This window comes from Natator depressus, chromosome 4 (assembly GCF_965152275.1).
Source record: "Natator depressus isolate rNatDep1 chromosome 4, rNatDep2.hap1, whole genome shotgun sequence".
Lineage (NCBI taxonomy): Eukaryota > Metazoa > Chordata > Testudines > Cheloniidae > Natator > Natator depressus.
In genome coordinates, this window is record NC_134237.1 from 8330467 (window position 1) to 8350196 (window position 19730).

Below are 19730 nucleotides of genomic sequence, written 5' to 3' on the forward strand. Positions count from 1 at the left end.
AGAACTGTTCAGCTTAGAAAAGAGATGCTAAAGGAGGGATATGATAGAGGTCTATAAAATTATGAAGGGTGTGGAAAAAGTGAATGGAGAAGTGGTATTTATCCTTTCCCACCCTTAATAGGCAACAGGTTTAATACTAACAAGAGGAAGTACTTCTTCACCCCACGCACAATTAACCTGGGAAACTTACTGCCATTGGATGTTATGATGGCCAAAAATATAACAGGGTTCAAAAAAGAACTAGATAAGTTTATGCAGAATAGCTCCATCAATTACTATTAGCTAAAGATGATCAGAGATGCAACCTCATGCTCTGGGTGACCCTAAACCTCTGATCACTCCAACGGCTCTGCTCTGTATACTCCCCTTGAAGCTCTGGTACTGGCCACTGTCAGAGACAGAACACTGGGCTAGATGGACCAGTGGGCTGACCCAGTACAGCAGTTCTTATAAACAGTTTAATGAAAGCAAGATCCTTCATTATCCTCCTCCTAGAGATTCCAATGACATTGTGTTTGTGACAGTGTTTTTAATACTGATAGACAGTCATAAATTAATCATTTAATCACTCAACTTCTTCAGCAGAAAATCATTATTGGATTCCATACGCTGATCAGCCAGAGTTAGCTAATCAATTTCATCTTCCAGCTTACTGTTATATTTTTTTCATCTTGCACACAGAACTAGCTATTTTTCTTGCTGTACTATCAAATCTAATTTTGAATCGAGACGGTTCACACATGTCTTGCAGTCAGAAAGGAAAATTACATCAGTCTGAAAATGCTAGACTGGCTACTGGTGCCGGTTTAAAAAAAAAAAGGAAAAGAAAAGAGAGAGAGAGAGAAATTACTTAAGAAACAAACACATTTTTCAGGAAACAATCCCTACAGGAACCCAAAACCAGATACACTGATTGTTGCCAAAGGTTTCATATATAAAAAACATCTGGTGTGGCCAATATCCTGCTGTTTGTGCATTTTTCAAAGTTCTGAAATTAGCAAGGTCTTGGGATTGACAAAGAAAAAAACCAGGCATTCCATCTGCGATGCTGCTTAGTAAGTATCTATCAACATGACATGCCATTTTTAATTTCCATGGGCCAGTATTTCTTATAGCAACGGTTCTTTTCTCCTCCAGTTCAGTCCTTATGCCAACCCGGTAGGAGTCTGATTCTCTAACCCACTCCACAAGTTTTATGCAAGCATAGTTCCATACTGGCATGCAATGGGTGTCATGGAATGGAGAATTAGGCCCTTGATCTCTGACTGTGTCCATTGTGATGAGGAGCCCAATCATGCCACCTTAAGGTGAGTAATTCCCACTTGTAAAATCTCCCCCTCTAGCTCTAACTCCCAGTGCAAAGGATCCTCTAACCTTTGTCATCTAATGGTATCTAAAGCAGCAGGGAGCAACCTAAACTTCCAAGCTCTTTCAGGGGAATGTTTGATATATAGATCCAGCAACTTTTAGCTCATGCAAATAGACCTTGCTCATCTTCTGAATAAGGAGTGAAGATTGAACCATAAATAGTGCATTCTCCTGGCTCTATTATTCAATTTGGACAGGGCTGTAGGATGTCTATCTGGATGCGTAATGGATTGTGCAAACATGACATACTGAATCAAACAGAGGAAGCATAAAGATGTCGCTTCAAGTCTGCGCAATGAAATAAACACATTGGGCCCGATTCACCATTGTGTTACTCCAGTTCTACTACAGTGTGATTCCACTGATTGCAATGCAGTTATGCTGGCGTAAATCCAGAATATCACACTGGTGAATCAGGGCTATAACGTCCATTATTTTTTGACATGAGCTGCACTTATCATCCAAAACCCACAGGGTAAGTTATCCCCACAAAAGATCTGGTAATAACTGTACAGTGGGTACGTTCTTATCTCAGTGCACAGAGAGTCAGCTATGCATATAAATCCTAATACAACTATTGGGAGATTTGGGCATAACTCACAAGGTGGAAGTGTTTCCTTACAGAAAGTGGTGATCGTCCATATCTGATCTTCTCACCTACCGTTACTTTATTGAGCTTTATGTGCCTTTAGCTCAGCACATCAGGGAAATATCCACTGCTGTTTATGAAATGCTAACATCAACCCAATAACCTGTTTTGTCCAAGAAGAGAACTGCTGGCAGCAGCCTTCATGATGGGGACAATGGTAAACTTCATTAAGGGCCACGACACTTGTTTATTTGAATTAAACAGGTGGTTTTGCAGGTGTCAGGCTGACATCTGCCAGTGCTACTCTTGAAGGCTTCCTGCCACGTCAATCAGCACTGAGCAGTAACCCAATAGTGCTTTTATTTCCTCTCCTCGAGATACATTCGTATGGTTTGCCTGACACATCAGCAATCCAAATTAATTACCGGGGCACGGACTTGATTCGTTACAACACATCAATGCCCTCTCGGGTGGCTGCTGAACCTACTAACATGTACCTGTGCTGTTCGAATGAAATTCAGTCCTGCTCAGCCTAGCATCCTTCTGTTTTGCAGCCAGGACTCTGAAATCTGTTTGTCGCTCGGTAGCTTGTGCCAGATTTCTCCGTTAAGAGCATTTCCTTTAGAAGGAGCAGGAAAGGCTGGCTTGGGAACCCGGCAGCAGAGCAGTGCACTGTATTTGCGAGAGCTCTGAGTTTAGATCTTAAAGAAGGGCCCATGCTCCCAAATGCCACTAGCCAGCTGTGCTTGAGGAGCAGGGTCCTAAGCCTTTGCAGGAAGGAGCACCTCATGTTCCTGGGAGGTGCAGGAAGCGGACAGCATGGGTTCCACGCTCAGCCCTCCAGTAAGGAAGGCCATTTGCAATACAGCACCATTAAGGGAGGGAGAGTTAAGAGAGGCAGAACATGATAGGGCCTTTGAGGGCTCTGAGAAGAGTGCCTACCAGTGCGTGTGAGATGCAGAGAAGGGTACACATAGTGCTGCATCCCGTGTAGAGGGCAGGACCATGGCTCCCGCTGCCTTGTCCCCTGGGCGTGTCTGTGCTCCCTGAGTGCAAACTGTGTAAATCGGCTCGGGCTTTACATGGGCTGTGCAAGGTGGGTCAGGCTCCTTGTTCCCTCTGCACCCTGCCTCTGCTGAGAGCCTAGTCCAGGGTAAGGGGGAAAAAATTCCCCACTATCTTCATTTGCACGATGCAAAACTGAAATGAGACAATGAGCAATGACATCCCTGAGCTGAGCCAGCAACACCTCCCCATCCCGAATCCGTTCATTTTTTCACTGCGACGCTAAAGGGACACCGGGACAGCCTCTGTCTTTTCACTTCCACTCCAGCTGCCGCTCCAAGATCAATTAGCCATTTGCTAAACCAGTCAGGCCATTTAAACTGCACGACACTAAAGGATCTCGCTAGGATGTCCTTCTGCCAATAAGAGAGACAACTATGTTGCTCTTGTTTTAGTGGGGGAAGACACGGAAACGTTAAGCTATGAAAGATTCTGCATGTTTAATTAAAAACAAAAAACCGACCAAAATGCACCCTGCTGAGAGGGAATATTCCTGCTGTTCCAAGGCTGCAGTAATTATACTGTGAAATCGGGGTCGGAGGGGGGACAACAACCGCCTGCATAGGAAAGGATTCAAGGCCCAGTCTTGCTACTTCCACTTATTTCAATGGGAGTTCCACCCCACAGAATGGCCAGGGCCTCCCACCCCAGAATCTTAGCCCCTTTTGAAGTTCCACTTACCTGCCTGATTTGTGGTTACATTTACAGACACATACTGCCGTGCTGCAGGGCTCTGGTCGGACACTCCGTTCACTGCCTCAATTTCAAAGGTATAGTTTGTATGAGCAAGCAGGTCCACCATCATGACAGAGGTGTTTTTCAGGCCGATTTGCTGGGGGAGGTACCTGACATGACTGCCACACGCCTCACACAGCCCCGAGTGGGAGCTGCACTTCTTGCATGCAATATAATAAGACACATCTTTCCTTCCACCAGTGTCAGCCGGGGGAATCCATTCCAGGAAGACACTAGTCTCGTTAACATTTGAGATGGCATTCCGAGGAGCTGAGGGGGGTCCTGGTTTGTAAAGTAAAGTGAGAAAAACACAGGGTGAAAATAGCATTCGCGTCCATCCTGCTCTGTGCTACTCTCTAGGCTGAAAAGAGGGGCTGCACTGCTCACGTATCATGGAGCGCACAGAGCCAGTGCACCGCAGCAGCTGAAGGACTGGCAGGGCAATGCGGGGTCACTCTTAGCTCTCCCTCCTCGCTTCAAAGTGTGCGTGTTGGGACCCACCCACCTATCTGATCCAGGAAGACAGGGAGGAGTATCCTACCAAGTGTGTTCCCTCGGATGTGCGGCTAGCCCCGGCCAGCCAAGACCGCAAGGGAGCAGGCATTAAGGCTGAAATCCTGGCCCCACTGAAGTCAATGAGGGTTTTGCCATTGATTTCAGTGGGATCAAGGTTTCACCCTAAAGATACATCTGCACGGCAGCTGGGAGCTGTAATTCCCAGCTCGGGAGAGACAGACATGCTAGCTCTGCTTGATGAGCGTGCTAAATATAGCAGTGTGGTGGCGACAGTACGGGAAGTGGCTCAGACTAGCTGCCTGAATGCAGACCGCGGACAGGCTTGTACTTGGGCGGCTAGTCCATTCCGCTGTCCGCGCCTCCATGTCCACATGGCTGATTTTGGTGCACTAGCTCAACCAAAGCCAGCACATGTACGTCAAGCCGAGCTGTGAAGAACACGTCCAGCTGCAGTGTAGACATACCCTTTGTGGCTTTAGCGCCAGATCCTGAAGAGCAACACATACCGAAGAAATATCCTCCACAGATTATAAGTGATATTACTGCGTCCACGTACTAAACTGCAGCCTTTTTCTCCGCCTCTTCAAAGCATGTCATGTTAAGATGTTTGAATGGCTACTCTCCAGTTTCTTATTTTGCCGAGTATCCACACTTAGGATGTCTGCCCAGCCCGGGTAAGGGTGTTCAAGGGTTAAAAGGTGCTGATGCAGCTTTTCCGCAGCTCCCATAAGAATGGTACTTCTTTGCCATGGGCCAAATTAGACATTCAAGCCAAGATTTTCAAAAGTGACTAATGACTCTGGATGCCTCCATTTTGGGGTGTCCGGCTTGAGACACCCTCAGAGGTGGTGATTGGTAGAAAGCGCTGGGCATGTGACCTCTGAAAATCAGACCCCTTTCAGGGGGCTCAAGTGGGACATCTGAAAATTGAGGCTACTCTGAAACCCAAATCCCTAGTTACTTATGAAAATCTTGGGAACTCCCAGTGAAGTCAATGGGATTGTCACACATGGGCTAAGGGCAACACGTGAGTCTCAGGAAAAAGAGCCCCTTTCTGGCCAGATTATAACAATCGCAAGATCATATTTTCTTTTTCAGATCCTATTCATCAATCTGAGTTGTCAACGGATAATGATTTTGGAGGAAAAAAACAGCCAAACTGTGTTTTAGGAAATATTTTTGTATAAATTCGCCTTGGAGACTGAGGACAAAATTCTCCTCTGATGTGATGTGAAAGGATAATTTTGTACAGAAGGATGGCAGTAGTATACAACATGTTGGTGATCTTAACAACGGATCTGCACTTTGTACCTTGACTGCATTGTGATGCAGGAGGAAGAAAGGGACACTTATTAAAGGGTTTCGCTGGTTTTGAGTCATGGTGTTACTGGGATTTTCTAAAGTCTACGGGAGTTAGGCACCTAATTCCCATTCAGTCTGAATGGAAACTGGCTGCAAAATTCCTATAGGTGCTAAAATCCATGAATACCTCCTTGAAAGCCAGCTCCAATGTGCTTCCTCCTCTCCCCAGAAAGTGCATGCACATTTATTTAACTGCATTTCCTGGTTCTGTGTGATTCTAGTCATATGGCTGTAATTAACATATTGAAATACTTAAAATAGGCAATTTTGTGAAATTGCAATTATTTTTTAAACCTTAAACTTTTTCCCTAGCTACTTTTTCCTATTTTCTTTTTTATGTCTGTAAAATTAATAAAACTCATTGTGAAACCTTGTAGCAATTTGCAGCATGTGCGCCATGTCAACTGACGCTGCTCTGATTCTCCTAGGAGACGACGTTTTAGCCAATCCTAAGAGAAACCTGCCGTCACAGGGGGGAAAAAAAATCAACCCTGGATGTAAAATTAAAACAAAAAGAATGAACTAGAATGGCTTAGGAAAGTGCAACTCAGCTTTATTCGGAGTTATATATTAAATTCTTTATATTAAATATATTAAAATCACATTTTTAAAACTAACTGCTTTAACTGCACACACAGGCAGGTGGTTGAGCGTCTAAGCACCTATTTGTGCATGCAACTGTGGGAGCCATTGATAAAAATTTGTCTTTGGGTGTCTGCTCTCAGAGTCCAAAGAGGTGGAGTTGAAGAGGCCAGTAAGAACTGAATCATGAACCACGGATGCACACATAGCTTTAAGCACATGCGTGGTCCCATTTAAGCCAATGGCATGCTTAAAATATGCTCAAGCCTTTGCAGGACAGAAGCGTAAGGAACGAATTGCAGCATATGTGCAACTCCAGCTGTAGCCAAAGGGAGCTTTTCATGCATATGAACGACAGACGTTCTAATGACAACTACTGCAAATTATTCAAACTGGAAAACAAAAATTAAACCGAGGCAAAGAAGGAACTCACACAAACTGTGGGAATTGGCAGTGAGGGCTCCCCAAAAAGTATCTGAGAATCTTTATGGATTCCACACTCTCACAAACCACCCTACAGGCATCCAGCCCAATTTAGCCAATGGCACCATAGCACATGAATAGTTAGAATAACTTTCAGCCCTGTCATATCGATACAACGGAAGCTAAAGAAATGCAGGCCTGGAGTTGTGCGGAGTTATATGCATTGCACACAAGTACTTTTGACCAGTTAAACTGACCAGTTTTTCTTTCCACTGTGTGATGCACTCTTTACAGATACGAGTAAACTAAGGGGGAGTGTGGGGTGGGAGAGGGGGAAGTCAAGCGCAAGAAACACTCATTGGACAATGTGTCTTTAACAGTAGATAAATTATTACTTTACTAAAGTTGCCAGAGGTTTTTACTCGCTCTGTACAGAAGAGTCAGCTGCTCTTCTTGAAGGCTTAAAACCTTCAATTTCAATAGCAATGCTTTGAAGTCAGTGGCACTCCATAACCCATAAAATTAGCATTCTCAAAGGGGCTCTATGAATGGTCTTTAGTAGTTTGGAGAAACCTAAAAGTACTATTTGAAGAATTTTGAAACTGTGCTCCACTAAAACTTTGAAAAAAATCACAGTGGTGAGAACAAACTGCTATTTTATTTTCCAAGGATCAGGGAACCTGATATCTGCTCAGAAGGTACATTTTTATTTTTGACCTCTCTTCGTCAAGGACAAAGAAGTTAGTTTACTGAAATAATCATAATAAAAAGATAGCTAATTTGTATATTAAGCAGATACTGATTTACCCACCCCAGATCATGACTTACTGACTCAGAAGGTAACTGGCAGAAGACAAAGTCCATATTTTCCTTCATGGACAATAAATCTGAAATATTAAATCAATGTGTGTGTTTTTTAAATATTGTCCTCTGATACTTATGCACAACTCACATTAAAGGGAATTGAGATTTTTTTTCCTGAGGGCAAAATATTATCTGTAATGTTCTCATCAGAAACTTCTGTTGTATATTACATTTTATACCATTTGAAAACTTCTCCACTCTGGCCATAAATTTCAAAAGTGTATCCATTTTTTTAAAAAAATTATTTCCTTTTAAATTTGATGTCCCAAAGAGGAAAGAAAACTATCATTTTATTTTTAAAAGCTATTTATCTTCTGGGAAGTGAATAATAATTTTCACAAAATTATCTTAGAAAAAGATACGGAGTCTGACTGAGAAAATTGCTCCAAAATGTAACAGGGCATCATCAATTTTAAAATCACATTTAAAAAAAATATTACCTACTGTTACCAATTCCAGTTCTAAGAAACGAGAACGTAAAGAAGTTAAAGAACAAAACATCTTTCTCAATCCTTTTTTTCTTGTTCTTTTGAGCATTTGACAGCCCTTCATATACGGTCAGTTTCTGTTTCACTTTTATGGTGAGTTAATCAGTTTCCCCTGTTTGTGTGGGTCTTTCACATAGCAACATGGAACTGACAAGCATTTTGAAAAAAGTCAGGAAAACATAATTATTAAGCCATAAATATTGGCAGGGGGTCTTGGCAATGTAATACTTAAACTAATTTTAAGACACCCTTTTACTAGATTTCAAGTAGATAAAATTTCTTAGTGCAGAGCGCTGGACTAGATGACCTCTCGAGGTCTCTCCCAGCCCTACATTTTGATGATTCTGTTAACTTCTGAAGAAGTAAATAACAGAAACTTAGTGGCTCTAACAAATGACTCTTGTCAATCAGTGATGATGCAGGATTTTTTTCCTTGTATGCAACTGTGGAGCGGTCATTGAGTTTCACCAGAGAGGACCAGGATGTGTTGCAGCAGGGAACTTAATAAAAAGGTGGGAACTTCCAGGTGCCAGAGTTCTCTCACTGCTGTTTAAGGCATGGCTCTTTGTATCTATGTCCTCACGCTACGGTAACACAGAGCAGTGAGCCACAAGTTGGTGCGTTTTGGTAGGGGGGTTGTTGCAGATGTTGTAACTTTCATCTGCCCAAGAAATACCCCAAAACCCTATTAATGCACATCCTGGAATGCCTTATTCTGCTAGCAGAATGGGACCTATTTAACATATGTGCTATTCCACTATACAGCTGGGATTGTCACAGACACCCAAGGGAATTAGCCACTCACCAGCCACTGAATTGTAGTGGAGGCTGGGCAGCTAATATGCCTGAAGCCCCTTTGCAAACTGGCCTACGTGTATAACTAACTTTTTATCTATGTTTGGAATGTCTTTATTTTAAAAGATAATTTTCCTCCCCTCCCGACAACACCAGGACTTCACTAGCTGGACTCTTCTTCCACCTATCTGTCTATGACCTTTACGCAGCATTGCCGATCACAAACTGTGTGAGGCTCCCCCTTCCCTCCCTGGAGTCGCACTGCCCTTTCAAGAGAGCAGCACGTTTCAAGTCACCTTCCACTGTGAAAACCAAATGGAGAGACGTTCAGTGCTCCCAGGTTAGGCCCTGATCCTCGGGCTGTTCTGCGTGAGCCATCCCTTTCAGTGCCTGGAGCCCCCTGGAGGCAAAGCAGCTCATCGGCATGCAACAGCTGACAGGATCGGGGCCAAAACGGAGGGCAAATTGGAAGTAGCCAGAAAGGGCAGCAGGGCTCATTGGGAGGAGCAGGTGGGAAGCTGTCACTCTTTGTGACCCCACCCTGGGCCCTTACTTATTCCCCCTTCTCCCCGCAGCCCCTAGTACCTCTCTCCCGAGGAGCTTCTGTCAATTAGCCCAGGTTAGCTTAGAACCTGCACTAGGTACTGCTGCCCTATCCTGCTTTCTGCAGCGAGGGTGCTAGTCAAATAACCACAGTGATACGGTATGTATCAGTAGGATGTTGATTGGTGCACAGCTGTTTTAGGGACATTATGACATCTAGCCTTCTACAACTGAAAACAGTCCCTAGTAGAAGGAGAGGAGAAGCTCCTTCTTCACCTTATCCCAGCTGTTCTGAATATATTGGTTCTTTATTTTCCCTCTTCCTTCTCTGAGGGTCACTTCTGCCTGTTCCCATCCATAGAAGCTCAGTTACTTTTTCAGTTCCTTTCAACTCCCGTTTTACTATAAAATCCTATCTGGAATTTGCACAGTTCCCAGTGAAGACCCTGATCCTGCAAAGATATATGCACACTCCTAACCATATCCACTGTGGTAAGCTGACTTCAGTGGGACTTCTGACAGTGTGAGCTTATGCATGTGTGTAAGTGTAAGTCTTTGTAGGACCAGGGTCTAAGTATTTAGAAGAGGAAGAGGACAAGATGCAGCAACAGGTCTACAAGCTGCAGATGAAAGGGTAGCTTCATACTTTGTGGGGAAAAGAGCGATTTAAAACTATTATTTGCCCTCTCCCTCTCCTCTGTCTCCAGCTCACAACATACCAACCTGAGTGTTATTTCTCTCCCAGCAATATTTGCCCCTTCCCCCAGCCCCCATCCAGTGACCATCATGGACATATGGTTTCTTTCTTTGTGGTAGCTCTGGACAGTCAGTAGCTCCCGCCCATATCACTATCCTGAAGTAGCTAGGAGTGCTAGACATATCATTATTTCCCTGGTTGCCCAAGCTGACTATTGGGACACAGAATAACTTGTGACACTAAGTGGCACTCATATATATTGTGTCTATCTAGATGTATAGCTAAATAACTATATTTTACAAGTTTCAGAGTGGCAACCGTGTTAGTCTGTATCCGCAAAAAGGAGGACCTGTGGCACCTTAGAGACTAACAAATTTATTTCAGCATAAGCTTTCGTGAGCTACAGCTCACTTCATCGGATGCATGCAGTGGAAAATACAGTGGGGAGATTTTATATACACAGAGAACATGAAACAATGGGTGTTACCATACACACTGTAACCAGAGTGATCAGGTAAGGTGAGCTATTACCAGCAGGAAGCCGGGGGGGGAACCTTTTGTAGCGATAATCAAGGTGGGCCATTTCCAGCAGTTGACAAGAACGTGTGAGGAACAGTTGGGGGGGGGGGAAATAAACAGGGAGAATAGTTTTACTTTGTGTAATGACACATCCACTCCCAGTCTTTATTCAAACCTAATTTAATGGTGTCCAGTGTGCAAATTAATTCCAATTCAGCAGTCTCTCGTTGGAGTCTGTTTCTGAAGTTTTTTTGTTGAAGAATTGTGACTTTTAGGTCTGTAATCGAGTGACCAGAGAGATTGAAGTGTTCTCCGACTGGTTTTTGAATGTTATAGTTCTTCATGTCTGATTTGTGTCCATTTATTCTTTTACGTAGAGACTGTCCGGTTTGGCCAATGTACATGGCAGAGGGGCATTGCTGGCACATGATGGCATATATCACATTGGTAGATGTGCAGGTGAACGAGCCTCTGATAATGTGGCTGATGTGATTAGGCCTGTGATGGTGTCCCCTGAATAGATATGTGGACACAGTTGGCAATGGGCTTTGTTGCAAGGATAGGTTCCTGGGTTAGTGTTTTTGTTGTGTGGTGTGTGGCTGCTGGTGAGTATTTGCTTCAGGTTGGGGGGCTGTCTGTAAGCAAGGACTGGCCTGTCTCCCAAGATCTGTGAGAGTGATGGGTCGTCCTTCAGGATAGGTTGTAGATCCTTGATGATGCGCTGGAGAGGTTTTAGTTGGGGGCTGAAGGTGACGGTAGTCGCGTTCTGTTATTTTTCTTGTTGGGCCTGTCCTGCAGTCGGTAACTTCTGGGTACTCTTCTGGCTCTGTCAATCTGTTTCTTCACTTCAGCAGGTGGGTACTGTACTTGTAAGAACGCTTGATAGAGATCTTGTAGGTGTTTGTCTCTGTCTGAGGGGTTGGAGCAAATGCGGTTGTATCGTAGAGCTTGGCTGTAGACAATGGATTGTGTGGTGTGGTCTGGATGAAAGCTGGAGGCATGTAGGTAAGTATGGCAGTCAGTAGGTTTCCGGTATAGGGTGGTGTTTATGTGACCATCACTTATTAGCACTATAGTGTCCAGGAAGTGGCTCTCTTGTGTGGATTGGTCCAGGCTGAGGTTGGTGGTGGAATTGAAATTGTTGAAATCATGGTGGAATTCCTCAAGGGCTTCTCTTCCATGGGTCCAGATGATGAGCACTTCCTGGACACTACAGTGCTAATAAGCAATGGTCACATAAACACCACCCTATAACGGAAACTCTACGATACAACCGCTCTACGTACAAGCTCTATGATACAACCGCATTTGCTCCAACCCCTCAGACAGAGACAAACACCTACAAGATCTCTATCAAGCGTTCTTACAAGTACAGTACCCACCTGCTGAAGTGAAGAAACAGATTGACAGAGCCAGAAGAGTACCCAGAAGTTACCTACTACAGGACAGGCCCAACAAAGAAAATAACAGAACGCCACTAGCTGTCACTTTCAGCCCCCATCTAAAACCTCTCCAGCGCATCATCAAGGATCTACAACCTATCCTGAAGGACAAGCCATCACTCTCACAGATCTTGGGAGACAGGCCAGTCCTTGCTTACAGACAGCCCCCCAGCCTGAAGCAAATACTCACCAGCAACCACACACCACACAACAAAAACACTAACCCAGGAACCTATCCTAGCAACAAAGCCCGTTGCCAACTGTGTCCACATATCTATTCAGGGGACACCATCACAGGGCCTAATCACATCAGCCACATTATCAGAGGCTCGTTCACCTGCACATCTACCAATGTGATATATGCCATCATGTGTCAGCAATGCCCCTCTGCCATGTACATTGGCCAAACCGGACAGTTCTTATGTAAAAGAATAAATGGACACAAATCAGACGTGAAGAATGATACCATTCAAAAACCAGTCGGAGAATACTTCAATCTCTCTGGTCACTCGATTACAGACCTAAAAGTCACAATTCTTCAACAAAAAAACTTCAGAAACAGCCTCCAACGAGAGACTGCTGAATTGGAATTAATTTGCACATTGGACACCATTCAATTAGGTTTGAATAAAGACTGGGAGTGGATGTGTCATTACACAAAGTAAAACTATTTCCCCATGTTTATTCTCCCCGCCCCACTCCAACTGTTCCTCACATGTTCTTGTCAACTGCTGGAAGTGGCCCACCTGGATTATCACCACAAAAGGTTTTTTTTCTCTCCTGCTGGTAATAGCTCACCTTACCTGATCACTCTCATTACAGTGTGTATGGTAACACCCATTGTTTCATGTTCTCTGTCTATATAAAATCTCCCCACTGTATTTTCCACTGCATGCATCCAATGAAGAGAGCTGTAGCTCACAAAAGCTTATGCCCAAATAAATTTGTTAGTCTCGAAAGTGCCACAAGTCCTCCTTTTATATTTTACAACACACACACAGACGCACACCAGCAGTGTGCAATTCTAGACGCTGCACATCCAGTTCCACATGCTCAACTCTCAAGTACAGTGGTGTGAATCAGCAGTAATTTAGATGAAGCCAGTGGATTACAGCAGTGTAAAACTAGCACAAGCCAGGTCAGGATCAGGCCCAAAGCCTATAAAAACACCTTCTTTTTTGTCATTGTGCCCATTCTCTGTGCGTAACAGCGCAAACGGATTAAAAGATACACAGTGCGTGCTTACTTGTACAGGCCATTGTAGGTGGGTCCGACTCCCTTCTGAAATAGTGTTCTTCACACAGACAGGAGGTGGATGCTTCCTCGTGTGTGTAGCTGTGAGGGGGGCACTTACTGCAGGATGGGCTCTGGGGAGAGGCCTTGAAGAATCCAGGTCTGCAGACTGTAAGAGAGGAACCGGAGACTAAATTCTTCCAGCAAATATTCATCCCGTCCCATTTCTTTTTAACACAGCTCTTTAGAGGACCTCTTCACTGCAGCGGGGAGGTGGGATTCCCAGCTCAGCTAGACGTTCATGAGTAGCTCTGCTCAAGCCAGCATGCTAAAAACAGCAATGTCACCATGGCTGCAGATGGGACTGAACTTGGGCAGGTAGCCCGAGCCACGGCCCACACTGCCTTGGCCACGCTGCTATTTTTAGCATGTCAGCTTGAGCAGAGCTAGTGCCCGTATGGCTCCTCTAGCTGGAAATTACCCCCGCTGCAGTGTAGACATAGCCTTAGTGAAAGAGACAACAACAAACAATCATGAGCTATTTGCTCGTGAATTATTTAAAACACACAAGAGGGAGATGGGAGATTTTCATGCTAATATGTGGTACATGTTTAAAATATTTGTGCAGAAGAGAATGAGACCATTTTGGCCATTGATTTCTCTTGCAGCTGCCTTTGTCAGATATTTATTTTCCTTGCTGAATGTATCAGACGTAACAGATCTTCTGGCTTCTATCTCTGATTTGGAAAACATCAAAGTATTGCTTTCTCACTCACTCTTAGACACAGCTTAGGAGAGCGGTAAAATATGTTTTGTGGTTTTCGTTTAAGATGTCCCATGCCCAGAAATCAATGTCTCAGCAAATAAAATAACCATGCCGTCCTGGAGAGGAGGTGATATCTGTACAGACAGCTTTAAGACATTCTAATAAGACTATTTCCCCAGGGTTTCTTCCAGAAAGCCTGTGAAGAATTTTGAACTGCTCCCTATAAGACAGCTATCTGTGGGTACCCCCTGAACCAGACATGCCCACTGTATAATACATTCCCTCTAGCTGTAATGTATATGTATGATGGGCCTTACAGACTGAAAGCTATTATTTTTGTTCTCTTTTTTCCCATATACCGGACGAGGTTGGGTCGGGGGATTCTTTTCCTCCCTTTGGTACTTTGAAGTGCATACATTAATTGTGTCTGATTTCAAGGAACTGTCAGCACAGGCTCAAAGTTCATTGGTTGCTCTTCCTGCAAGGTGCTGAGCATCCTCAACTTGCAGGATCAGATCCTTGGCGATTAAGGGCTAGATTTTCGAAAGAGCTCAGTTTACAGCAGTGCCTATTGAGCTCAGTGGGAAAGGCTGGGTCCTCCGCCTTTTTTAGAAATCTGGCCAGTCCACATAAGTGTAACTTGGAGCTACTGGTGCTGAGCCCTTTGGAAAAATCGGATCATTTTTCTGCACTCATTCACCTCATTTTCACACTCAACCATGATAAATGTATGTACGGTTTTGCACGTGTCTCTGGCCTTTAAAAGAAAACAAACTAGCTCTTTAATTGCTGGATCTACAATCTCCAGTACAAGGAAAATTATATTTCAGATAGATCCTCTTGGGAAGTTGATTTCCTGCCATTTCTGAAATCGAAAATAGACACACACATCCAGTTTGCCAGCTCCAAAATGCTGTTACTTTTCTGATTCCTTGAGAATCACTGTAAAATAATTATGACCATCCTGTTACTAATGATACACAGGCACTCTGACATACTTACAGAAGGTACATGGAAATTAAAAAGACTTTCAATCTGTCATTCAAAGTTCTTGCATAGCAAATATTGTGCGAAGAAAATGAGCTGATATCCAGAGTATTGGCAACTATTAAAATCTTCACTACCACCACAACAACATGATGTACAACTACAGAATCAGTTTTTAAGATCTACTGCATGGATCTGAGATCAAAATTTTGCCATCATGTTGGATGAAGTGTGGATTTTTTTTTTTAAATGGGTCAGGGTAAATTATGCAGTTAGCCAATTTCTAGTCTCTGCACATATGAAAGATTTCATTCTCTCATCACACCTCCTGTATATTGCTTCTTCTGATTGGACACTGTAGCACGACACCTTAAGAAGTTATTATGACAACAGGGTGATGCAAAAGCTACTCTGATTTCAGTTCTCCCTCTGCCCCCCGATAGGGAAAGGCACCCTAGATTAAAACAACAGCTCCTGCGATTGTGGCTGCAATTCAGAAACAAACAAGAAACATGGCAGTGTGTCAAGAGTGCATAGAAACCCTCCATGGTCTATACACCATGGGTGATTGACAGTTCTTGCTTCTGGAGAGGAGGAGACAGAGTGAGTACAATGATTACAAGATGGACAAGACAAGAGAGAGACCAACCATCAAACAGTGACCTTAGACACGGTCACCTTAGCAGTAGTTCTTAACCTTCCTTACACTTCGAAAAGGGATTGGTGCATACATTTAGGTAATGTTATATATTTAAGACAACGGGAAAGTGTTTAAGGGCAGTCATTATACTTGGTCCATGATATTGACAAGAAATTTTAGCTTTTCAAAAAGGCTAAAGGGTAACCTTTGTAGCTTTTTATTGTATTTAATATGAATTTTGTAACGTGGTATTACACCATCACGGGTTCGACTTTGGTGGCTATAGTTTCAAGCTTAAGAGAGTGAAAGTCACCTCTGCCACTTGTTTTAGATGTAGAGTCTTTAGGGACACATAAGGACCAAGGATAGCGACCACACAGACATTCACAAGTCCAAGGTCTAGTCTGTTCTACAGGTTTTATTAAAGTTACAATTAAAGTTATGATTACCCAAGCATATAGAAAATCTATACAGACCTATGCACAAGTTAGAAATATAGTGCTACTCACATCCTTAACAATAGTGTTAGGGTCTGATGGGTCTCTCATGGATTGATCATCAGTAGAGGGATGGTTCCTGCTGGAGTTTCCCATAGGGAGCTCAATTTTCCTAATCTAGACACCCCCTTTTTTATAATGTAATTCTGACTATATGTCATTAGCATTTCTGCACATAGCGCACTCTGCGGTTAGGGCATGTGTTAGAAAAATGTGATTACCAGGTATCTTGTAAGTAAAATATTACTTTTACTGTTAATTTTTTGCAATATCACTCATTAGTTCATCTTTTCCTGTAATCTTAGGGCATCGAGTTATTCTTTGGCCACTTACTTATGTCAGCATTCCTTAGCTCTATGGCTTACGTATGGCTAAGCTAAAATCTTACAAGCCTCAGCCTACAGGTCTTGCGTTTCAGCCCTACTTTCTTAGATACCTAATACATGATTATTCCCTCTACATACTGATCAATCTTGCACTTTTGTAATCCTATAATTAACTCTATTTAGCATACCGTGATTATATATGACATAACATGTTAGTTAAAACATCACACAATAAATTAACAATAAACTAAAATCATTGGCTACACCTTTAAATTTAAAATGAAAATGTAAGGGCCCAATATCCAAAAGAGCTCAGCACCAAGCTATTTCCACTCAGGCACCTAAATAAGCTGGGGCTAAATTGCATTTAAAATCTGCCCCCAGTTGTGGGTGCTGAGAACTTTTGAAAATCTGGCCATAACTATCCCTATAAATAACAGAAATGCATCGCCCGACAGCACGCTCAGATTTGAATTTATTCTGGAGGGTTGTTCATAAACTACTCAAGAACTGGCATGGTTTATGGCACCATCCCCCGCTCCATGCCTGAAATTCAGGCCTTTTATTTAATTCACATCTACCTCCAAGTTTTGCCTTATCTCTAATGATGCATTGTGTTACAGTAGAATATCTGCAGAGATTTGGGGGAGAAAAAATACACCCTAATCCCAATTTATATTTCAGAGTTAAGCCAAATTCACATGCATACGCAGACAACAGAGAAGATGAAATGAAAGCAAAAAATGCACATCATCTAACAAGGACAACTGATGTCTAGAGTGTACAATATGTAATTAGCCTTCAAAAAGGTCTTGAATTTATCTCATTATGTCTCATCAAGAAAGACAGAAAATCATTATGGCACAAGAGTTTACTGCGGTCCTATTTGCTGTAAAGCAGCACACGCAAGATAAGTCAGCTTTCTTTGATAGATTTTCAACAAGGCACCATTTGCCGATGACAGTGTGATATATAGCTCGGCTGGAACTGAATGTTTTGTTTTCATGAACAAACACAATGCTAACAAACATGCCCTGATGCTTGCATCCCAGGATATCCACCTAATATTTTAATAACGGACATTAAATGAAAATAAAAGCTGTATCCTTTTTCACAGCAACCGGAATGTCCACTCAGGCTGTATGACACCCTTCTGTGGAACAAAGTGCCTGTTGTAAGTTAATGCTGCACTTGGCAACCTTAACATGTGTCAAGGTTCCTTCCCCACTCTGAACTCTAGGGTACAGATGTGGGGACCTGCATGAAAGACCCCCTAAGTTTATTCTTACCAGCTTAGGTTAAAAACTTCCCCAACGTACAAATTTTGCCTTGTCCTTGAACCGTATGCTGCCACCACCAAGAGTTTTAAACAAAGACCAGGGAAAGAGCCCACTTGGAGACATCTTCCCCCGAAATATCCCCACAAGCCCTAAACCCCCTTTCCTGAGGAAGGCTTGATAAAAATCCTCACCAATTTGCATAGGTCAACACAGACCCAAACCCTTGGATCTTAAGAACAATGAAAAAGCAATCAGGTTCTTAAAAGAAGAATTTTAATTAAAGAAAAGGTAAAAGAATCATCACCTCTGTAAAATCAGGATGGTAAATACCTTACAGGGTAATCAGATTCAAAACATAGAGAATCCCTCTAGGCAAAACCTTCAGTTAAAAAAGACACAAAAACAGGAATATACATTCCATTCAGCACATCTATTTTACCAGCCATTAAACAAAAGAAATCTAACGCATATCTAGCTAGATTACTTACTAACTTTTTACAGGAGTTCTGAGCTGCATTCCTGTCTGTTCCCAGCAAAAGCATCACACAGACAGACAGACCCTTTGTTCCCTCCCACCCTCCAGCTTTGAAAGTATCTTGTCTCCTCATTGGTCATTTTGGTCAGGTGCCAGCGAGGTTATCTTAGCTTCTTAACCCTTTACAGGTGAGAGGATTTTGCCTCTGGCCAGGAGGGATTTTATAGCACTGTGGACAGAAAGGTGGTTACCCTTCTTCCCTTTACATTTATGACAACATGCATTGCTTTTTTGTGCCTATGCATCTAGGGGCATTTTATGATGCAAGTATTTTTACCCTTGACTGTCCCACCATATCACTGCATAGATGAATCAGGGAATTTGTGCGTTACACCATGTCAGGGGCTGAACAATGACATCACGCCATAAAGAGGGACGTTTGTTGCGGAGGTTTTCTTGTTGTACCTTGCCGTAGTTTCCCTCACTCATCGCACAGCACATGGGAGCTTGCTATGCCCTTCTAAGACACTACCTCCACTTATCTGATTGCCATTCCTGAATCACCTACTTATGGCCATCTCGTTAACAAGCAATGTCGTTTGTGACAGCGGCGGTAATCGGCATTGAGGACAATAAGCCAGTTTCCATCCACTTAATTTCTGGTCCAAAGTCTGGATTCAGTGAGGTGCTTACAAATACTCCATGGACTCCAATGGGACTAATCACATGCTTAAAGTCAGGCACTTCTTTAAGCACGTTTCTGAATTGGGGCCCAAGTCAGAAGAACCCACAGGACAGTCTGAGCACTGTAACAGAACGCACACTAGTCTGCTGTCTGAGCTCCCACTTGATTCTGATTATGCCACTTTCAGCATGATGGCAGCTACCAATGGGAAGCTCAGAAACTGGAGTTTTAATTAAAACCCTTTTCTTTATAAACATGTCACAGTCCGCACAAGTCTTACACAAATTCCACCCTTTGGGGAAAAGGAACAATGGATGTCATTTAAAGCGCACATATCCCAGGCAATGTGCCGACTGAACTGCCTGCCTGAGTTCTGATGGCTGAGCTAAAACACATGGACTAGGATAGGTCCACAGGCTTTGCGGAAGTCTGGGCTGTATTAGAAGAACATACATGACTGCAACAACTGTGGGCATCACACCTAGGATGAAGCTCAGCCCATGTAAAGCCTCACAACAGAATAGAGTCTGAGCCACCTAGTTGGGGTGTAAAGTGTTCCAGTTCAAAGAGGGAATTCGCCACAGAGATGGGAAAGGAGAGCTATAGGGAACGACCAAGATGGGCTTGACTTAGGACTCAGTGACTCACGGGCCAGGATGAACAGTGCAAAAATGGCCAGGAGAGAAGTACTGTCTTCTAAGGGATACTTAAAATAAGCTGCACGTGATGTGCTGCATGCCGCAAAGCAAAAATGCTGCCTTACAGAGAAGCCACCAGAGCTTGTGGCTAGAGGACAAGCAGTGTGTGTGTGATCTCAGCGCCACTCCGGTTACACACCTCCCCAGCTACAGAC

At 43.3% G+C, this 19730-nt stretch overlaps 1 protein-coding gene across 16 annotated transcripts in view; it reads right to left on the reverse strand.

The window, feature by feature from the left end:
• The window catches only part of EPHA5 (EPH receptor A5), a 375690-nt gene that overhangs the window by 191128 nt on the left and 164832 nt on the right, over window positions 1–19730 (reverse strand). For 9 of the 16 annotated variants that reach the window (XM_074950322.1, XM_074950314.1, XM_074950315.1 and 6 more), the window contains 2 exons: window positions 13235–13390; window positions 3704–4039 (listed from right to left, as the gene is read on the reverse strand). The exons of 4 other annotated variants lie outside the window; for them this stretch is intronic. In XM_074950322.1, the coding sequence (XP_074806423.1) occupies window positions 3704–4039; window positions 13235–13390 (492 nt within the window). The remainder of the gene's footprint in view (window positions 1–3703; window positions 4040–13234; window positions 13391–19730) is intronic. 3 more of the 16 variants (XM_074950324.1, XM_074950325.1, XM_074950326.1) reach the window with 1 other exon arrangement.